This window comes from Anastrepha ludens, chromosome 4 (genome assembly GCF_028408465.1).
Source record: "Anastrepha ludens isolate Willacy chromosome 4, idAnaLude1.1, whole genome shotgun sequence".
Lineage (NCBI taxonomy): Eukaryota > Metazoa > Arthropoda > Insecta > Diptera > Tephritidae > Anastrepha > Anastrepha ludens.
The window spans coordinates 74138080-74158347 of NC_071500.1; the positions used below are offsets into that span (position 1 = coordinate 74138080).

General features: G+C 37.0%; 1 protein-coding gene across 1 annotated transcript; it reads right to left on the reverse strand.

Annotated features, from left to right (window-relative positions):
• Positions 1-778: 778 nt before the first annotated feature.
• LOC128859826 (nuclear RNA export factor 2) lies at positions 779-19136 on the reverse strand. The gene is made up of 13 exons (XM_054096919.1): positions 19031-19136; positions 18746-18978; positions 13950-14402; positions 13738-13875; positions 13536-13682; positions 13380-13481; positions 13026-13320; positions 12636-12973; positions 1812-1953; positions 1488-1735; positions 1301-1423; positions 1033-1238; positions 779-962 (listed from the first exon to the last, which is right to left on the reverse strand). The coding sequence occupies exons 1-13, from the start codon at positions 19047-19049 to the stop codon at positions 866-868; spliced, it is 2541 nt and encodes an 846-aa protein (XP_053952894.1). The 5' UTR covers positions 19050-19136; the 3' UTR covers positions 779-865.
• Between the last annotated feature and the right edge of the window lie 1132 nt (positions 19137-20268).

The window sequence follows — 20268 nt, forward strand, 5'->3', positions numbered from 1 at the left end:
ATCACAATGGGCTTTACAGCCACCCAGTGTCAAGAAACCTGGCTAACTTAACCTAACCTAGGTATTAAACAGACTGTAAAAATATTGGTTCATAGACTTAAATAAATAAAGGAACATATGAAAAGTGGGCGTGGTTTTATTCGATCTCGAAATTTTTGTCGGATGTAAATGAGGGAAGGAGCATTTCAAGTTAGGGCGACTTTTATTAAATCGTTATAGAAATACATTTTCAAACTTTTATTTACGTGTTATTCATTTCTTTTTTTTTTTGGGTTCATTATTTGCACCAAATTTGAGCAATTTAGATTTATTTATAACATAGATACCACGTCTTTAATATTTTTTTACATTACCGTTATATGGCAGGTGGACTTGGTTATTGACCCATTTCACCAATTTTCAACTACTCGTACTTTTATTAGCAATATGTGTGCCAAGTTTCACTGAAATATATTCATTTTTGTTCGAATTATCGTGCGCATGGACGGTCAGACGGACGTATAGGCGTGACTAAATGGACTTCTCTTATCATTCTGAGTATTTTAGTATACTCGTATATATATATATATATATATGTATATATCTGCGACTATATTATGCTGAGTTATGAACTGAATGACTACAACTTTGGAGTTCAGAGAGAACGGATGTTCGAATCTCGGTGAAAAACCAAAATTTTTTTTCCTTACTGTCTTATCGCGTCGTTTCAACATAGTCTAATATAACTTACCTGGAGTGTTGGGGTTTTAATGTCAATTGAGTAAAAAAAAAAACTATGTACAATTTAGCATACATTTTTATTGCTTAAGAGTTTATAATAAACAATTTTCATGATCTAAATTAAAGCGATGAAGATATCTTCACACTAATTAAAAGCCGTGTCTGGTATCTGCTTTCTTTCACAAAAACTCAAAAAAAGTAGGAGTGATTTTTTAAAATCCCATTTGGCATCTTCTAAGAAACTGTTAATCGTTAAAAAGTAGAAAGTTAATGCATTCCAATTTTATGTATACACGATTAGGCTTCCCTTACCGCGTAGACCATACTGATTTTAGGTTTGTTACTTCTTGAAGCATTATAATGAGAGCTTTTTTATCTGCTATTGTTACTTCAGCGTCATTATCTTGATGTTCTGTTTTAAAATATTTGAACGCCCTTTTAGTCTGCTGAGCAGTTGGGTTATATATACTTAATTGTTCATTAACAATTTCATATTTTATAGCCCTGTTAAGAATTCCCTGTTAAAAAGATAAGATGTGTATAAGCGTACTCTAATACAATCATGTACATTTCGACATACTAGATGTTTTTCGACTGGTACTAACACAAAAGTGCGTGAAAATGCCATCAATATCTCATTATCCACCATGCTTGGTGCTTGATCGTAAAATACACCACTGACTGTTAACACTATAATTTGTTCCTATAAGTATAATTATGCTTAAATATGTGGTCCTGTAATGATTATTGTAATAAGTAATACATACATTGCAAATCATTGTATCTGTACAGAAAGTCAACAAATCGTGCCGCATGCTGGGTAGTTGCAAGAAAATTTGCATAACTTGGTCAGAGCCCAGATGTATGCTGGTGTGGGCTCGTGAAAGATCCGCAATTTTTAGTATATTTCTACTACTTTCACGATACTTGGTTATGCGTTTAACATTCTGCGGGGTCATTTGGGCAATGCGGAAATTAAAAGAAAGAGTAAAAATTGCATTCTGGTGATATAGTTCTGGAAAAGACGTGTTAAGTGTTTTAAAATGTTTCTAAAAATTCAATAATAACTAAGAACTTCTAATGAATCTTACCTTTTAAAACTTGACGTTCATTTGAGTCGAATGCCTTAAAGTAACGAGGTATAAATTCATTAACGAAATCGTAACCTCTTACGTCGCACAAGAAATTTTTTTGACAACTCAAATATCCTTCCTTTTTGATGTCAGTATTATCCTAAAAAAAAATACCACATTTTAATCTAATAATAAAGTAGTATATATTTGTAATAAAGGTGATAATATGTAATTATACAAGTTTATACTCGTTAAGTTCCTAGAGCAACTGGGTTTTCTTTAATGTAAGCTATTTTTTCTAATAGACTGAAAAATTACAAAATAAGGTTATACATTGTATTTTATATTGACCCCAATAACATATTATTCTTATTTAAATTGAATAACCTGTTATCCAAATATTTATCAAGCCAACTAGTATATGTGGGAGAAGTGCATCCGTACAACTTAAGGAATAACGGGGATTTTAGAATTAATAGGTCACAAATCCGCGAAAGATGAGCTGCGAGCTACCGGATGGGTCACAGGTTATCGATAGTGATATGAAGGGTAGCTGTGAATATTTATTTGCAAATAAGCAGCCCCGGACAAGCAGCGGGTAGGAGTAATGGGCATGGGTGGGTAAATTCTATTGAAGAAACATTAAAGAAGCTTACATCAAAACGAGTGAAAAAATCCTAGGCAAAGCACGTAAAATGGCTAAGGATTGGATATCGGTTGAAACCTGGTAAAAAATTGAAGAGAGACGTGATGCAAAAGCAGGCATAAACAGTGCGTGCACACGATGTGAAAAAGAGCAAAAACATTATTCAATGCTGAATACGTCGGTTAAGATACTCTGCCACGTGCCAAAAGAAAATGGATTAATAACATCGCTGATGAAGCTGAAAGAGCAGCAACAAATGGCACCTTACGGCTCTTGTATGACTTATGACGTGACAAATTCAATACGAAGCATTTCAGTGTAGAGTGTAGCTTATTGGTATTCTTTCTGATCCAATAAAGATAACGACAGGGGTCAGACAAGGCTCCATTCTCCCTCCTTTATTGTTTCTTGTACAAACGACTTGGATTACGCTGACAACCTTGTGCTGATTTCGAAAACAGCGAATGCAAGTTTGATGAATTTTTGCTATAATAAGACGACAGTGGAGGCAACACCTCACTTCTAGGGCGACCTCCAAACCCTCAGGAATCAATTCTAGTAATGAATATTATGAACGCCTTTTCACCTTTTTACATATTAAGGAAGAAGCGAGAATCAGATGCCAGTACCCTTAACCATACGCCACTGCATAGCATTGAGTGTAGAGTCGACGGTGCTCGACATTGCGGCTTGCTTTTGCCCCATCGCTCCTAGTCCACAAATTGAATACAAGACACTGCAAACGCAATTAAAGGACGCGTCTCGAAATTTTTAAGCTTCAAGTACGAACTCGCACTGCTTTAACGCACGTATTATATTAATATGCTGGGATTTTCTTTTCGTTTATCACAAAATGCCTGTATTGTACACTTTTATTTAGTTCTTCTTTTTGTACTGCTTCTTTTTTTTTTGCTAATTAATATTTATTCCCAGCAATTTAGGGAATTAATAAAATGCTTTGGAAAAATAACAACTAAAGCTACAAAAACAAAATTTTCGACACTGTCAACTTAATATTTGGTATTGATAACCGTTAGCTTCAATACAATTTTGCAGGCACTTTTTCATGGAATATGTAGACCAATTTATTTATGTCGTATACATTCTGTATATTCCGCTATTCCTTCATTGTTGCAGTTTTTAATGTTAGTGCATTCTTTGGATCTCTTTAAGAGACTCTTTTCTTCAAAAAGGCCTACACATTTTCAATCACGTTTATGTCGGGACTCTGCGCTGGTGTATTTATAACTTTACCGCAATTATAGAGAAGTCACAGCTGCACATTATGCTCCTTATGCTTTAGATCTCTATTGTTTGGCATCCATTGTGCCAAGTCTCCTACTCCTTTAATTGAAATCCACCCCAAACATTATCTATGTCTCGTCGGAATATATAATGCTGTCCCAATAATCTTCTGGTTCGGAAATGTGGTTCAAAGCAAAAGACAGGCGTTTTTCTTGCGTGCTGATCGCGATGAATATTTGTGGTGCAATATGGCTTGGCGCACTGCTCCTTTGCAAATATTCTTAAGAGAATTCTCGGGTTTCGATACAATTTTTGGATCATCAAGCGTTCTGCACGTCCAGTAATTTTAGTTTTAGGCTCACCTGCACGCTTTTGCTCTAATCTACCCTCTTTTTTCACTCGATTTATAACATTACTAGCTTTAACCCACGGCCCCGTTCGCGTAGGAGTAGTTTTGAGGGATTTAGGATATGTATACAAAAGAATTACAAACAATAATTTAATAGAAAATATTTTTTTATTAATAACCATAATATTACAACACCCGGCATCCGTTGCTATGCCCCGTTGAATAAAATCAAAGCAACCAATCAGAAAAATATCAAGCAAAATTATTTTTATTAATTTTCTATCTCAAACCGTTTTTGAACTTTGCATTTGGGTCATAGTTGAACAGCTTATGCGGATTATGAAGTCTAGAGTGTGCTATAAATTGTGGGAAATAGGAAAAACTAGGATTTTTTAGATTAAATTTAACAAATATTCGATTATTAGTGACGAATGAGAGTGGTGGAGCGGCCGGGGGGCTGTGGGAAGTCTGTTCCATCATAAAAAACATGCCTATAACCTTCATTGGGTGAAAATATGAATGTATAAAAATTTTACCGTCATTTGGTGTTGTCGTTTCGTAGTGATGCGCGGACAACGTACAGACATTCACGTTTGTAATATATGTTAGATAAACGTTTTACATTTTTACATTTTAGACAATATATGAACACTTAAAACTTCTAATGTTTGATAAATGTCAGTCAGTCTAAAAGAAGCGTGATCGTCTTAACTTAGGAACTACTACATTTGATCAACTCGATTTTAACAAACCGCATTGTATGGACTTATAATATTGTGGCAAATCATGAAAGTGTGCAAACCGGCTGGCAGCGAAAACCGAGCGAAGAAGATACTAAAACCGTAACCGAATGGGTTGGTGCGTGACTACAATTCGGAATTCACAGAGAGAACGTTGGTTCGAATCTCGGTGAAACACCAAATTAAGAAAAACATTTTTCTAATAGCGGTCGCCCCTCGACAGGCAATGGCAAACCTGCGAATGTATTTCTGCCATGAAAAAGCTCCTCAAAAAAATATCTGCCGTTCGGAGTCGGCTTGAAACTGTAGGTCACTCCATTTGTGGAACAACATCAAGACTCACGCCACAAATAGGAGGAGGAGCTCTGCCAAACACCCATTTTGTGTACGCGCCACCTATATATAAGTATGTATATTATTGCTGCTAAAAGTTGGTGACTTTTATCCAGTGATCTAACTCAGAGGAGTTATTGAGAGATTTTATTTGGATAAAAACGTAATAATTTCGTAGCAATTGGTGTCTGAAGTGGGATTGTTGAGTAAAGTCCCATAGAACAAGATCGTGAAAATGGCAAAGCTAAGCGAGCTTAAGCTTCAGCATCTTGAGAAAGAGCTCGTAAACTACTGGAAACAAGGCGGAGTTGCAAGCACGGCTAAACGAGGCTATGGAGACAGAGCGCGTCGATGTGGAAGAATATATGGTCCAGCGGAAAACTGAGGATTTATCGACCAAAATTGAAGAGAAGGCAGAGCCGACAGGACCTACACCAAGTATAGGCATATAGGCAAAATGAACCAGTTCCAAGGGACGAGAACTGGTTCCCACAACTGAATGCCCCACATTTTCTGGACGGAAAAGCAACAACTTGACGGTAGGGGGCACTAGAAATGGTCGATCCAAGATGCTTACTCCAGACACAGGTGCCACGAACTCGATCATCCAGTCATATTTGGTAAGCGGTAATGTGGAACTGGTTGGCTACAAGCTTCAGACAGTTAGAGGAGAGAGAGCTGCGACTTCCGGAAGGGTAGTTTGCGATGTCGTTATTGGAGCTTTATCAGTAGTTCACACATTTTTACTGGCTGAAATCATGGATGATGTAATAATTTTGGATTTTATGCTGCTGCACGGATTTACCTTAGATTTGGATACAAGCGTGTAAGCGCTAATTATATATATATATATATATACATATACATATGCAAAGACCAAGTGTGGTATTTATGTGCCCATGGCTGTAAATACAAGGTGAAGTCTAAAATAAACAAGACTGAGCTAAAATAGAAACGACAGGAGCTTTGTTCTGATAATTTCGAGTTTATTCAAAATAGTCCCCTCTGCCTCGATACACTGTTTTGAGCGATCTGAAAGCTTTTCGAAAGAGTGTTTTAGATCATTGACGGGAATGTTCTTCAGGATGTAGGCAAAAGCCTTTTGTATGGCCTCTACGGACACGAAACGTTTTCCTTTTATGGCCAAATGCAATTTTCCAAATAGGTAGAAGTCACAGGGAACCATATATGGCGAATACGGTGAGTGATTGATGGTTAAAATGCGATTTCTAGTCAAAAAACCAGTCACAAGAGTGGATCGCCAGCTTCCTCCTTCGCGGTCCAGGGCGAATTCGACGAATGCGATGCAACAAACGCTTCAAAACGCACGTTGGCACGAATTCCTTGTGAAAACTAATGAGCAGCGACTTGATTTTTGACTTCTCCAAAAATTTTTTGGGTGGTGGCTCGTCTGGGGCTTTCCATTCGGCACTTTGACGCTTAGCTTCAGGTTTTGTTGAAAACACCACGTTTCATCACCAGTTACAATGTTGTAAAGGAAGTTCTCGTCTTTTGTCGCCTCTTTAATAAGGTCTTCCGAATGTTGAATTCTGAGCAATTTTTGGTCCTTAGTTAACTTTCGTAAGCCCAAATGATCAGTTAAAATGATATTTTGATATTCAACTCCGATTCCATGAATTTCAACAATGATTTCGGTTAATTTTTGATAAATTTACGAACAATTTCGATAGAATCTTCGGTGATTACTGATTTTGGGCAGCCCGTATGTTCATTGGCATTTATGTCCTCACAGCCATCTGTGAAACGTTTAAACCACTCATGAACTCTGGCACGAGATAGACAATCATCGCTATATACTTTTTTCATCAATTCAAATGTTTCGGTAAACGTTTTACCGATTTTAAAACAAAATTTGATATTAGCTCTTTGTTCGAAACTCATTTTTGTACCGATGACACGAACATACTGACACTGTAGACGCAATAACTTCGCTTCCACTGAACCGAATGTCACCAAGCTTTCAATGGAAGTCAACCAGGCACGTAACTTCCAACGCACTGACTCATTAATAAGATGGTCTCATCAAAATCATTTTTATGACGCCAGTCTTGTTTATTTTGGACTCCACCTTGTATACGCCTGATTATTGGTGGTACAAAAGGATTGCGAAACTACCGCAGAACTAGAAGGCAGAATACAACTTTACAAATCAACATATCCCTTAAAAATTGTGCATACAAACTTAAGGGGCCACAAAGGCAAGCAAGAAGAAGCGTTTTTTAGTATATGTGACAGTGCTGACAAAGATCTCTAGGGCTTAGCATACAAAGTCATCACCAAAAAGCTGGAACAGTAGTTTTTTAATCTCGTTTTCTGAAAACGGGGCCGTTATCTCCGTAAGCCTTTTCCCAAGTTTTTAATTTTGCCTAAAACATAAAATATTAAATGAGCACATATTAAATAAAAGTTATATATGATACATATCGTGAATCGACTGGCAACAAAGCAAGCGAATCAGTTGCCAAAACAAAAACATGAATTCCCATGGCAGTCGGTTCTACGTTACCAGAATCACTCGGGGTTTTCCCCGACTAAGGACTGCAGTCCCAGTAAGCTAGCCAGCTCTAGAAATTATGATAGTTATTAAGCACATGTATGCACATATATAAACAGGTGCATGCGCGAAGGGCATTCAGTCGTAAGTTGAGTGTGTAAGCGAGTAAACGAGAAGTAAAGTAATGTAAACGTGTACATGTAAAGTAAAGAATTTAAGTGTTGGAAATAAAGCAAAGCAAGTTGAGTTGCCCTTAATTTTTGACTTTCATTTGACAAAATAGTGATCGAACTCAGACGAATTGTTGTGCGCGATTTATTTTGATTTTAGCGTATCGAAGTATATTACATACATATAAACGTTTGACGTTTTTTAAGATTATTGTTTCTGAACTTTAAAGTACTTGAAATTGATGACTCAAAACGGATATCTCAGGGGAACTCTGGGCAACTGACCCAACAACGTGAAAACGACTCACAGCCGCTACTGGAGTGGACGTTTGCAACTTGTTTTTGGTATGGTTGCCGCCCCGATCTGATACGTATATTCAATTTACCTCATAAATGTTTTCATTTGAAAATATTTGACAAAGAAACATGTTTTAAGTAGATTTCAAAAGTAATGCACATATTTATTTATTTATTTTTATAACAAAGCAAACTTATTTTATTTTTCCGCCGTTTATGAATAAAATATATACTGATTGATAGTGCTTTAGAAAAAAAAAAAAAAACAATTAACAAAAAGATGTTATATTCGGCACTGTCTCAAAATTCATTCCATATTTCTACAAAGTAAAATATCAAATAAATGCACATGACTTTTTTTATGTTAACACATTGCTGACCAGTCAGGACTCGTGATAAGCTTTTTTCTGCATCTTTATTGTCTTAACGACATACTGTTGGAAATCTTGTAGTGTAATTATTTGGTCCGCATTCCTGGAGTCAAGAGAAAAAAATAGTTGCTGCCAGCAAAAAAATCCGACTAGAGCGTGTAGAGAGCGCGAAACCCGATATATTTGCAAAACTTTTGGTGTACAATTACAGGTAGGTGATTGTTTTACTTTTTATCATACGAAAAATAAAATAATACAATTTATTACAGTTTATTTATATTGTTTTAGTTCCACATCCGTTTTTAAAACAACAGCCCGGCACATGAGGTAAATTTTCAGAAAAGTTTCCGGTCAGCAATATGTTAATATTTGGCGTCACCTGCAGTATCTATTATTGATTGTAACCTCCGGGGCATTGGTGAAATTAGTGTTTTTAGGTCATATTCTTGAGGAATATTTCCCTATTCCTGGTGGATGCATCGTATCAAACTGTTTTTGCTTGCAAGACTCCTTTTTGTAACTTTCTTTTTGAAATATATATATGTATATATAATATTATATATATATTATAGTCTTCTTGGGTGCTTGGCCGAACTCCTCCCCCTATTTGTGGCGTGCGTCTTGTTGATGTTCCAGAAATGGAGGGATCTACAGTTCTAAGCCGACTCCGAACGGCAGATATTTTTTATGAGGAGCTTTTTCATGGCAGAAATACACTCGGTGGTCTGCCGTTGCCTGAAGAAGGGCGACCGCTATTAGAAAAAACTTTTTCTTCATTTTTGTGTTTCACGGAGATTCGAACCTACGTACTCCGAATTCCGAATGGTATTCGTCTACGGCGGCCGCCTTTTTCAAATGCGACCATAAATTTTCAATTGGGGTGATATCTGGGTTTTGGGCAAAAGTATTTAGCACTTTTGGTTTATAAAGCAACCGAGACCTTCATATGTAAAACTTGTGTTTTGGATCATTATCTTTGTATAATTTCTATTTCTGGATCAGTGAGTCCAAATTTTTGCTCAATTCGTTTTAAATTGTTACGTAAAATGTCTAAATAGATTTCATTTGTCATATGGTATTCAATAATTTTAATTTCAGCAACACCTTTGATACAACTACTACCCCGTACCATTACACTTAGCTTCCCAAGTTTTACTGTGGGAATAATGTTCATGTTTTTAGGGCTGTTAGCAGCTTTCTCTCATCTCTCTTGGGTAAATCGAGTCTATATACCATTACTTTTGTCTCATCATAAAAAAAAACACTTCAACTGATTGCGAAGTGTAAGTTAAAGAGAACTCTTGCGGTCTTCGAAATCTGCGCGAAAAATTCTAAGGCTGCACTGCGGTTTTTCCTCCAATTTGTTTCACTTTTGACCTTTCCATTCTTGGTATGAGCTTTTGTGACCTGTTACTGGAGTGTTTCAACCGATTTTCGTTTTCGGCACACTATACTAGTAAAGTGTTGTACATTTTCCTTACACTATAGAAAACATTTCAGTCATTTGTTTTGTAGCCATTGTTTTTGCATTCGGTGTAAGCGCCAATTATAAAGGGTTATACAATAACAGGTGTTATTGGTGAATGGATTGCGCTATCAAGAGATGATTAACGATTGTTTATGGCCGGAATTGGAGGGTATTGATCTGGACAACATTTATTTTCAACAAGACGGCGCTACGTGCCACACACTGACATCTTGTCATTTAACTCCTTGTGACTTTTTCCCTTTGGGTCCACGTGAAAAAGAAGATCAACGCCCACAGCCCAGGGTCGATTCAAGACTTCAAGGATGGAATTCGTGAGGCTAAAAAGGACATAGGGCAGCCACTTGGTAATTCGGTTATGGAAAATATCAGGAAAAGGATATTGTCCTGTAAGCGTGGTCGTGGTGGTCATTTGCCTGATGTTATTTTCCGCTATTAACGGCATACCTTCCTCTTTATAATGAAATAAACATCCGATCATTTATATTAAAAAATAGAATTTTTCTTTGAATATCAAAATAACACCTCTGTTTGGAAAACCCTATATATATATATATTATTGTATAATATTTTCACTCGCACGATATTTCGGTATTTAAAAAAAAAACTCTTGTTGACCCTGACCCATTTAAATGCAGCAGTAACCAAAAACATACAAAAACAACATTAATAGTATACTGTTAAGTTCCTGGTGTTTGTTTATGTTTTTTCCGAGTTGTGAAACAATTTTGAGGCAACGCAAAATATGAGGCATTTTGCGTTAAAAACAACAACAACATGAGGCATTTTGGTTTTCGTTGTTGTTTCCGCATATTATGCGTTCAAATAACTAAAGGGTGATTTTTTAGCTATTATCTTTTTAAAAAGTTGGTTTAAACAGCTGGCGCACGTTTCGTGTTTTGTTTCACTGTCAAACCTCTTCAGTTTGGTCTAAAATTTAACCACGAATCGTCTTACAAACGAACAACGGTTGCAAATCATTGAATTTTATTATAAAAGTGCGTGTTCTGTTAAGAAAGTTTAAGATCCCCTTTTTTATCGAAAAATTTAGTTCTGCGACGAAGCTCATTTTTGGATCTAATGGGTACGTAAATAAACAGAATTGTCGATTTTGAGTGAAGATCAGCCAGAAGAATTGCAAGAGCTACCAATGTATCCAGAAAAGGAAACAGTTTGGTGCGGTTTATGGGCTGGAGGTATCATTGGACCATACTTCTTCAAAGATGTTGCGAATCGTAACGTAACTGTAAATGCTGAGCGCTACCGTGAAATGATATCCAACTTTTTTTTGCCCAAAAAGCAAGAACTTGACTTGCATGACATGTGGTTTAAGCAAGACGGTGCCACATGCCATACAGCACGATTAACAATGGACTTGTTAAGAGGCGAGTTCGGTGAACATTTTATTTCACGTTCGGGACCTGTCAATTGGCCACCCAGATCGTGCGATATAACGCCTTTAGATTATTTTTTGTGGGGCTATGTTAAAGCTCATGTCTATTCAGACAAGCCTGCTTCAATTAACGCATTGGAAGACAACATTAAAGCATTTATATGTGAGATACCGACCGAAACATTGGAAAGAGTATGCCAAAATTGGCCTAAGCGGATGGACCATTTGAAGCGCAGTCGCGGTCAAGATTTGCGTGGAATAATCTTCAAACATTAAATTACATGGACTGTACTATCGATTTAAATAAAAATTTCATGCATTTTCTGAATTTTACGTGTGTTTTTTTGACAAACTTTCCTATAGCTCTTAAAAAATCACCCTTTATTTTCGTTTACAGGATCACATAGAAAGCGTTAGTAAAGTCTACTGCTACAAAAAAAAAGGGATTCAAAGTAATGTGCCATAATCTAATCTATTGTACTAAGAAAATAATTACAATGTTTGTGAATGGAAAGAAAAGAACTGTGAGTAATACAGTAACACATGGGCTGAAAAGTCCCGTGCCTCACAAAGAAAACACGTTTTTTTATTCAAAATTAACTTTATTCACGAAAGTAATTTCCATCAAGAAAAACGCAACAATTTCAGCGCCGCTCTAACATTTCAATATCACTTTTGTAGAACGATTTATCTTTTACCTCAGAATAGGCAGTTTCAGCGATAACCTATTCATTTACTTCACTTCACTTTTCGATCATTCGAAACGATTTTGTGGATTTTTTTGATGTTTTCTTGTGTTACCGTCTTATTTGGACGTCCACTGCGTTGTGCATCATCGGTGTCTCTACGATCACGTTTGAAGCCCGTAAACCATCTTTTTATTAATATTTCCAATGGAACGGAGTCTTCATAACACTTTTCATTACTTCCCTTGAACGGCGTTTTCCCCATCAAGAAGCACTGTAAAATTAAAGCACGAAACTCTTTTTGATCCCCTGTTTAGAAAATAACAAAAGTAACGTCACTCTTATCACAATAACTCACGAACGAATCAATGGAATATCATGAAATTTTAACATAAAATATCACAAAATTAAGGTTAGTACTAACTGAAAAAGAGGTGAATGCAAAAAAATTAGTGCCATCTATTTGTTAGGCCTGCGACTTTTCATCCCATGTGTTATATAGCAGCAGAAAAATTTTAGGTTGTCTCATTTTCTAGTTCATATAATGGAAATTATCCTGCATGTTTTTTATACTTATTTGTTATATATTGTAACATATTTTCAAAACTTACCAATTTTGTCAGCTCTGGAAAATGCCTTCGAACAGCTTTTACATACTCACCAACGAATGAGTATTTTGTGCACAAAGGATTACCATCTAGACGCAATGTCTTCAAGCCGAGAGCAGATAGTTCTTTTACATCATCCAAATCCAGTATCCAATTATTGCCTAAATCTATTGCTTTTAAATTACTCATTAAGCCCAACACTTTCGATACATTGGCATTAGTAATTTTATTGTGCGTTAAACGGATTTCCACACAGCTGGTAAGACATTTCCGTGATGCCTGCATTAGGACTCGGCTAAGTATTTTTTGTGAGCTTAAATTAATGATGATATTTTCCAAGCCTACAAAATTATTGTGAATGTTTTCCGCTTATACAAAGTTTTCTTCTTTTACCTTCAATGCTCTGAAAGTTGTCCAAATTCAACAACCTATTTATACCATTATATCGACGAGATAGGGCTTTATCAATGCAATCCATAGGATCTATTTGTCCGCGTTTATAGGGCCTTATATTCATAATCATATAGTATTTCAAGACTTTATCAATATTTACGTGTGAAAGAGACGAATGGTTATCAAAACCATTGAATAGCCGTGGAACTTTTATCTCCATTTTACAAATATCAACTAGATATTTCAGTTGGTCGAAGCACTGACGCACTAGAAATTGATGCTCACCGGCGGCAAACTATGTTATTAAAAGTATTAAAATGTACAGAAAAAAAAGTTGTATGACCAGTTATTTACCTTATAATAGCAAGGGTATATATCTGTTAGCGTGGGCGATATAGTAACAAAGAAAAAGTCGAAAATTTCTTCTTTTGTAAATTTTTGTCCTAAATCAGGTATCTGTTTAAAACGAAATTTTTATTATCGTATGTTCAAAAGTCAAAAATCTTTTACCATTATAGCATGCCACTCGCTACTGTGTTGGAACTGAAGCATATCTTCTTTATTCCTAAGGTCAACACGGTATCCATCGCTATTTACATCTACTTCGCAATCCATTGGTGTATAGTCTTTCGATAAATTCTGAGAAGGTATTCCATCCTTCGAACATATGTTAAAAGAGAGGATTTCACTAAAAGTAAATTTATGAACTTACAATTAATTTAAAATTTTTTAGTATCGGTCGAAGACACTCGGGGTAGTTGCTGGCATTCGTTACCGGGTTACCAGCTAACAATAACTCTTTTGCCTTTACGTCATTTAAATCACGACACAAGCGGGATGTCGAAATGATCTGTAGTATATGAAATTTATGTACATACAAATATTTAAATTTAATGCATAAATATAAAAAAAAAGAATGCTTACCTCATTGCCTCTTAAATCCAAAACTTCAAAATCAACACTGGCAAACAACGTTAGTGGCGCAAGGGTGGTAATACAATTATCTCTCAAATTTAGTCCATTCACTAATCTAAATTTCTCATTGCGATGAATTAAATTACAAATGATCTCTAGTACTGCACGATTGCCCAGATTTATAATCAAGTCAAAAAATTCGGGCTGAGCATTGAAACGGCACAAATTTAGTATTCCACTTACGCCATTAAAATGTTCCATGCACGTGTAAAGGCGATTGATTACCTCTGTTAGCTTCGCATGAGGTGAAATTTGGCCAAATTTAAAATCACCAACATTGAATTGCACTTGCAGCTGCACGAACGATGCATCTGAAAGCTGAATGCGAAGATTATGTTCAAAGAGTTTTTTAATCGCGGCTTTACACTGCCGCACAAGGAAGCGATCTTCTTTGGAGCCGCGCTGTAACAGATAAAATAATAAGAAATAGAAATATTAGTAATAATTTTGGATTAGAAACAAAAAACCATATTAATTCCGAAAATGACATTAGGCAGCGTAATACTTCCTTTTCAGAAGGCTTTAAAAATAACAAGGAATTTGTGTAATATTTTTGCATTAAAAAGCAGCAATTTTTCAAAATTTTGTTTGATTTGTATGGCTTTGAGTAAAAAAAGAAAAAATTTATATCGAAAAACATTGTAACCATTACCAAAACAAGCAACATGCATGCAGTAAAGTTCGCCACTATCTAACCAACATGGTTTTTTCACGTAGTGTTCTACAGATTCGAACCTTCAAGTTTTTAGTGAGGCTTTACTCATTTTTTTTGCAATGGCTTAAATCGTATTTAAGCTATAGATGGTGGGTTGTCTCTATTGTCGGCGTGTCCACTGACCTTTTCAGTGCAATGTCCATCGTGAATCAGGGCATTATTATTCGTTAATAAACAGTAATATGGAATAATGCTTTAATAAATATTAATATTATATGAGAATCCAAATAGTGACATGATTATGAGTAATTATATTTCTTGTTGCGTCCACGAGTTGTAAGCATTTTAACATAACTTTTTTGGAAAATTTTTAATAACGCAACTGTTAACCAAACATGGGTTTTATGATTTATAATATTTTTAATTGTATGTTTAAAAAACAAGCCCCGCCTTTTTTAAAAACATTGTTTTATCGTAACATGTGTAGGTATATGTATATTTAAAAAAACAAGAAAGCGCCTCAGACGAAAATATGGCGAAAACGCAATTTTTTATTTGCTATGATCACATTCATTGATATGCGTTCTTTTATCAATTTCTCTTATAGGGTTGGTAGTGATTTTTTGCGTTTTAGTAGAAGTACTGATATTTTTTTTTTTAATATTTTTGTGTCCCAGAAAAAACAAAGCGCGGAGAATCGTTAGATTTTCAAAATAAAATGTCAGGAAGAGTGCTGACAGAAACAGGACTTCAAGGTCGGCTGGCACGGAAGAGGGCATTGGTAACAACATCGAAAAGCCGAATTGAGTTTGCTCGAGAGCACATATCGTGAAGTCAAAATCAGTGGTGTTATATTATATTTTATGCAGCGATGGAACAAAATAAGGTTGCTATGCTATGCTTTCGAAACCTGTAGCATAATCGGAGAAAATATTATAGATTTTATTATGAAATCGTGTGATAACTGGAAGCTAATCTGCGGGCATACAAAACATATTCACAATGATTTAAGATGCGCGAAGATTCGTAGACGTAATAACTAGCAGCTCATGAGCTAACCAACCCTGTGAGGTTATCCTTTTTGGCAGTTACGCGGGGAGAGTGGTAGATTGTGGAGAGGTGTTTAGTACGTACATAGGTGTAGCTGTGAGGCTACAAGTCGTACATATTGTTATGCCGGTACTCATGAGAGTTTCCTCTTCACGGCCGTCATCCAGAAAAAAAAACCTGCGTCAGGCCGATCCCGGGGATGCCCGAATAAGGAATCCCAATTTGGAGATTTGGCAACTCGTTACCTAACACAAGCGGACCACACGAGAGGAGCACCTGAAGACATGCAACTTCACCACTGGCGCGAGCCATCAACAAAGCAAAAGCTTCTTTGCCGACAGTACGTGGGGCGAAGGCAAAGGAATGTTGCTGGCGACATTTAAATCAATTGACCGGCCGGTTCTGAATTGTGCTGTGCCTGTCTTGTCGCCTGGTACAAGTGATTCGCAGTAGATAAAGCTACAGATATGTCAAAATACTATCATCAGGACAGCCGTGGGATGAGTTATGATGCCCCCTTTACAATACCTTCACAATGAAGCATCAAAGTACAGTATGCAGACAAGCACTAAACGACATTCATTGGAAGGCATTTACCACCTTCCTAAACTCCCGACCTCAGAATATCGTTATCGGAGTCCAACCACCACCTATTGCAAACGAAGAACTTCAGCTGACCCGCGAGATCCGCGTAACTTTGACCTAATTACGTTCTGGATACTGTAGCAAATTAAATCCGAAATACCCAATACATGTCCAGCATGTGAGGGCACACCGCAAGGCACTACTCACCTAACACCTCACTCGCTGACTTATGAATGATGTATCATTACTTTGATGTTTTTGAACGATATATCGATGTTGTATTTGTATCCCTCACAAAAAATTGTAATTTGATTAAAATAAACCGATGTATTGTGTAAATATGTAACTAAGAGAACGCAGTTGTTCTCTACGGGATGAGTTTTGCTCCATTTTGTGTTCTCTAGGGGCTGCGGTGAGGGACTACGATACGTTGGTCAGTGTGCGCACTATATTCGCCGAATTTCTCCGATCCTGTTCCGTCATATAAATCTCGCCTACTTCTAATTAATCTCAAACAGCTAGAAAGTAGAAGATCGATTTTGTGGCTGACGTTTTTGTTTAATATTATCAGGGGCGATATTGACTGCTCTTCTCTTCTAGAAATGGTTAACTTTCCAGGTCTTTACGAAATAAATATCCGTTCCATTTGAATAGGTGCAGAACAAATTACGCTTGCAATGCTCCTATTGCTCGCTCTCTTCATGAACGCAATGAGATCTCGAATACTCGTACTTTTGAATTTCATTTTACTTCACCTAAGCTATGGTTTTATGCTTAACTAAACCGTTTATTGTAATTTAACTTTTTAATAACAATATTTTTGTAATATGTAGTGCGTAAGAATAATTCTAATTTAACTTAATTTGTTTCTTTTTAATAAATATAGCTTTCAGAATAAACAAATAAAAACTAACGATTGCTCTAAAATATTTGAGACAGCCTTGGAAATTATCAAGAGTAAGATCCACGTATGGATGCCTGGTTTGGTGGGAAGCTCTTCGGAAGGGCTATAGTATCACTAAACTGGGACTTGTCCAAAGGATTGTATGCATTGGCATCACCGGATCATGTAAAACTTGCCCCAGTGCTGCCCTGAATGTCGTTTTGCACTTACTTCCCATCGACTTTTACGTTATTTCCATCGCACCTCAAAGTGCAATCAGGTTAAAGGAGGTTGCCCTCTGGAGGCAATCTCACAAGGGACATGGTAGCATTTTCGGGCAGTTAACACCGTATTTCTCCGAACTTCGAACAGTTCTCTCTATCCGCAAACTAGAGCTTAAGGGTCGTGCTGCGTCAATCTTTCCAAATAGACAGGATTGATCAAAGGGGAAAATCTGCACCGAAGCTTGCACTTCTGTTGTTGTTGTTGTTGTAGCAGCATAAACATTCCCCATACTTACATACCGGGAATGCTACTGGAGTGACAGTAGTTGGCCGGATATAAATCCGGGTCGTTTCGGTAACGTAGAACCGACTGTCGTGCACTTCTGTCTTAACTGACGGTTCCAAGATGGGAGCAGGGGTTTTCTCTAAATCAGCCAATTTATCTTTCTCCTTTAAACTGCCGAATACTGCTAGTGTTTTTCAAGCAGAAGTCTTTTCGATGCTGCAAGCGTGCAAAATGCTTAGGGAACGCGGGGGCGTAAGAGATATTAACATTTTCTCCGATAGTCAAGCCGCGATCAAGGCTCTGATAACGCAATGGCGTAGAACGAAATTAGTAAACCCCTGTAAGGAGATCAAATCTCTTGGCTGTGCAGGTCACATTTCTCTGATCTGGGTTCCAGGACATAGGAACATAGAGAGAAATGAAATTGCTGATGAGCTTGCCAGAAAGGGGGCTGAATTGGCCTCAGAGACTTCCTACCCGGTCATCGGCATCCCCCTGACAGTTGTTAAAGGGAAACTGTACAAATTAATTCTCAGGAGAGTGCAGAAAAGAATAGAGCTATTTCGAAAACCCTTTGGGCCCAGCACGATATACGAATAACTCAGAGAGTCCTTTGGACTCCTCGCCATTCAATTTCCAAACTCGTAGCTGTGTTTGCCGGTCACTGAACCGGTCGCACGCGTAAAAGCTAGGGTTATCATTTAACCCCCATTGCATAAGCTGTGGGGACCTTTCAGAGGAGACTTTTGAGAACTTTCTCTGTTAATGCTCGGATTTGGCAGCTAGACGACTAAGGTCACTGGGTGCTCCTTTCTTCGACAGCCTGGTGCCGTGCGCCAACCTAAATCCCATCAATCTTCTCCATTATATCAACAGCTCTGGCTGGCCGTAGATATCTGCCTGTCGGAGGTCTCATAATGGTATCAAAACGGCGCTTCAGTACTACTTGAGGAGTGGCACTTCAAACATTTCTCCTACCTACCTAAGATCTAGGAATCTTTGCTGAAACTTTTATTTCGCTCTCCTCAGAGCAATTTTACAGACAATTTCAATAATACCTACCCGGTATGCAACAGGAAACAGTTCTTCCCCTTCCACAACATCAAAAATTGCATCCAATATTTCTTGAATGCCATCGCGTCCCCGTCGTTTCCCGTTGTGATGTACAATAATTTGATGCCAAACAAAGCCTACAGCCATCACTTTAGGATCATATGTACTACATTTTGAATAAGTTTGCGTATTTTTGTAGCTCACTTCAATAGGCAGATTGTCCGGAAAGTGATATACCTCATCTACATATAAATTCAGATAAAATAAGCTTTACTTTAAAATATTTTGTCACACCTGGTTTTGAGATAGACATCTTCGTATTTATCAACAAAGACAAAAATAACCGGTCACCAAAATATTCTGACTGACACAAATAATGTGTAAGCAATTTTTCGAAATTTCTTAAGGAAGGTCTAGACGATGCGACTTAAATTAGCACAAGTCGCATAATTAAATTAGTCATCTGTTGGAAAAAATGTATTTGAGCTTATCACAGTTCATTAAAAAGTGTTCAAGTCAACATCTTGTAACCCAAATATCTGTGGTGTTATTGCATCCCAGACAAATTTGTTATTACAAATATATATATTCTCCATCAACATTTAGCAATATTGAAGGTAGTATCGGCAAAACAGCTGATTTGCGTTTTTTCTTTCGCCGTGTCCATGTGATTGTCAGCACAGAATGAAAGACCGCGAATTCATTCCTTGTTTTATACTTTTCCAATACTTTTCCGTGACAATCAAGCATACAAAACATTGTTGTTGGTCTAGTGCCACCACCTTTAATGAATATACCTTGCTTAAAGACATGTTTTCAGGCGTAATAGCAGTGTTCTTCTCCTCGCCAAGCGTTAGCAAGTGCCGATTAGATTAAGCGACTGGCATAACTGAACATGTAATGGCAGCGTCGGAAAAGAGCGAATCTTGCTCGATAACTTTTTTGTTACTTTCTCATGCAAATTTTTCGTCAAGTTAATCATAAATATAGCAAGCAGAGAAGTGGGAAATGGAACAAGGTTCAGACCACCGCTGGTTGACTTGAATATATCAGTATAGGGAAACAAGCACATCGCCTTCCGCAGTATATGCATCTACCATACCAAGATCTGAAACTTAAGTTGAAACACATAAGACAAAAAGAAAGAGAAGGAAAAAAAACCCATTTTGCTTATCATAATTTTTGTGCACAACACACATTTCACCATATTTTCATTCAAAATAACAATGAAATAATATGATATTATTTATATCCGGATGAATGAATGAATAATTGGCGCGTACACTTCTGTTAGGTGTTTGGCCGAGCTCCTCCTCCTATTTGTGGTGTGCGTCTTGATGTTGTTCCACAAATGGAGGGACCTACAGTTTCAAGCCGACTCCGAACGGCAGATATTTTTATGAGGAGCTTTTTCATGGCAGAAATACACTCGGGGGTTTGCCATTGCCTGCCGAGGGGCGACCGCTATTAGAAAAATATTTTTTTTTTTTTTTTTATTACTTTTGCTTTCACCGAGATTCGAACCAACGACC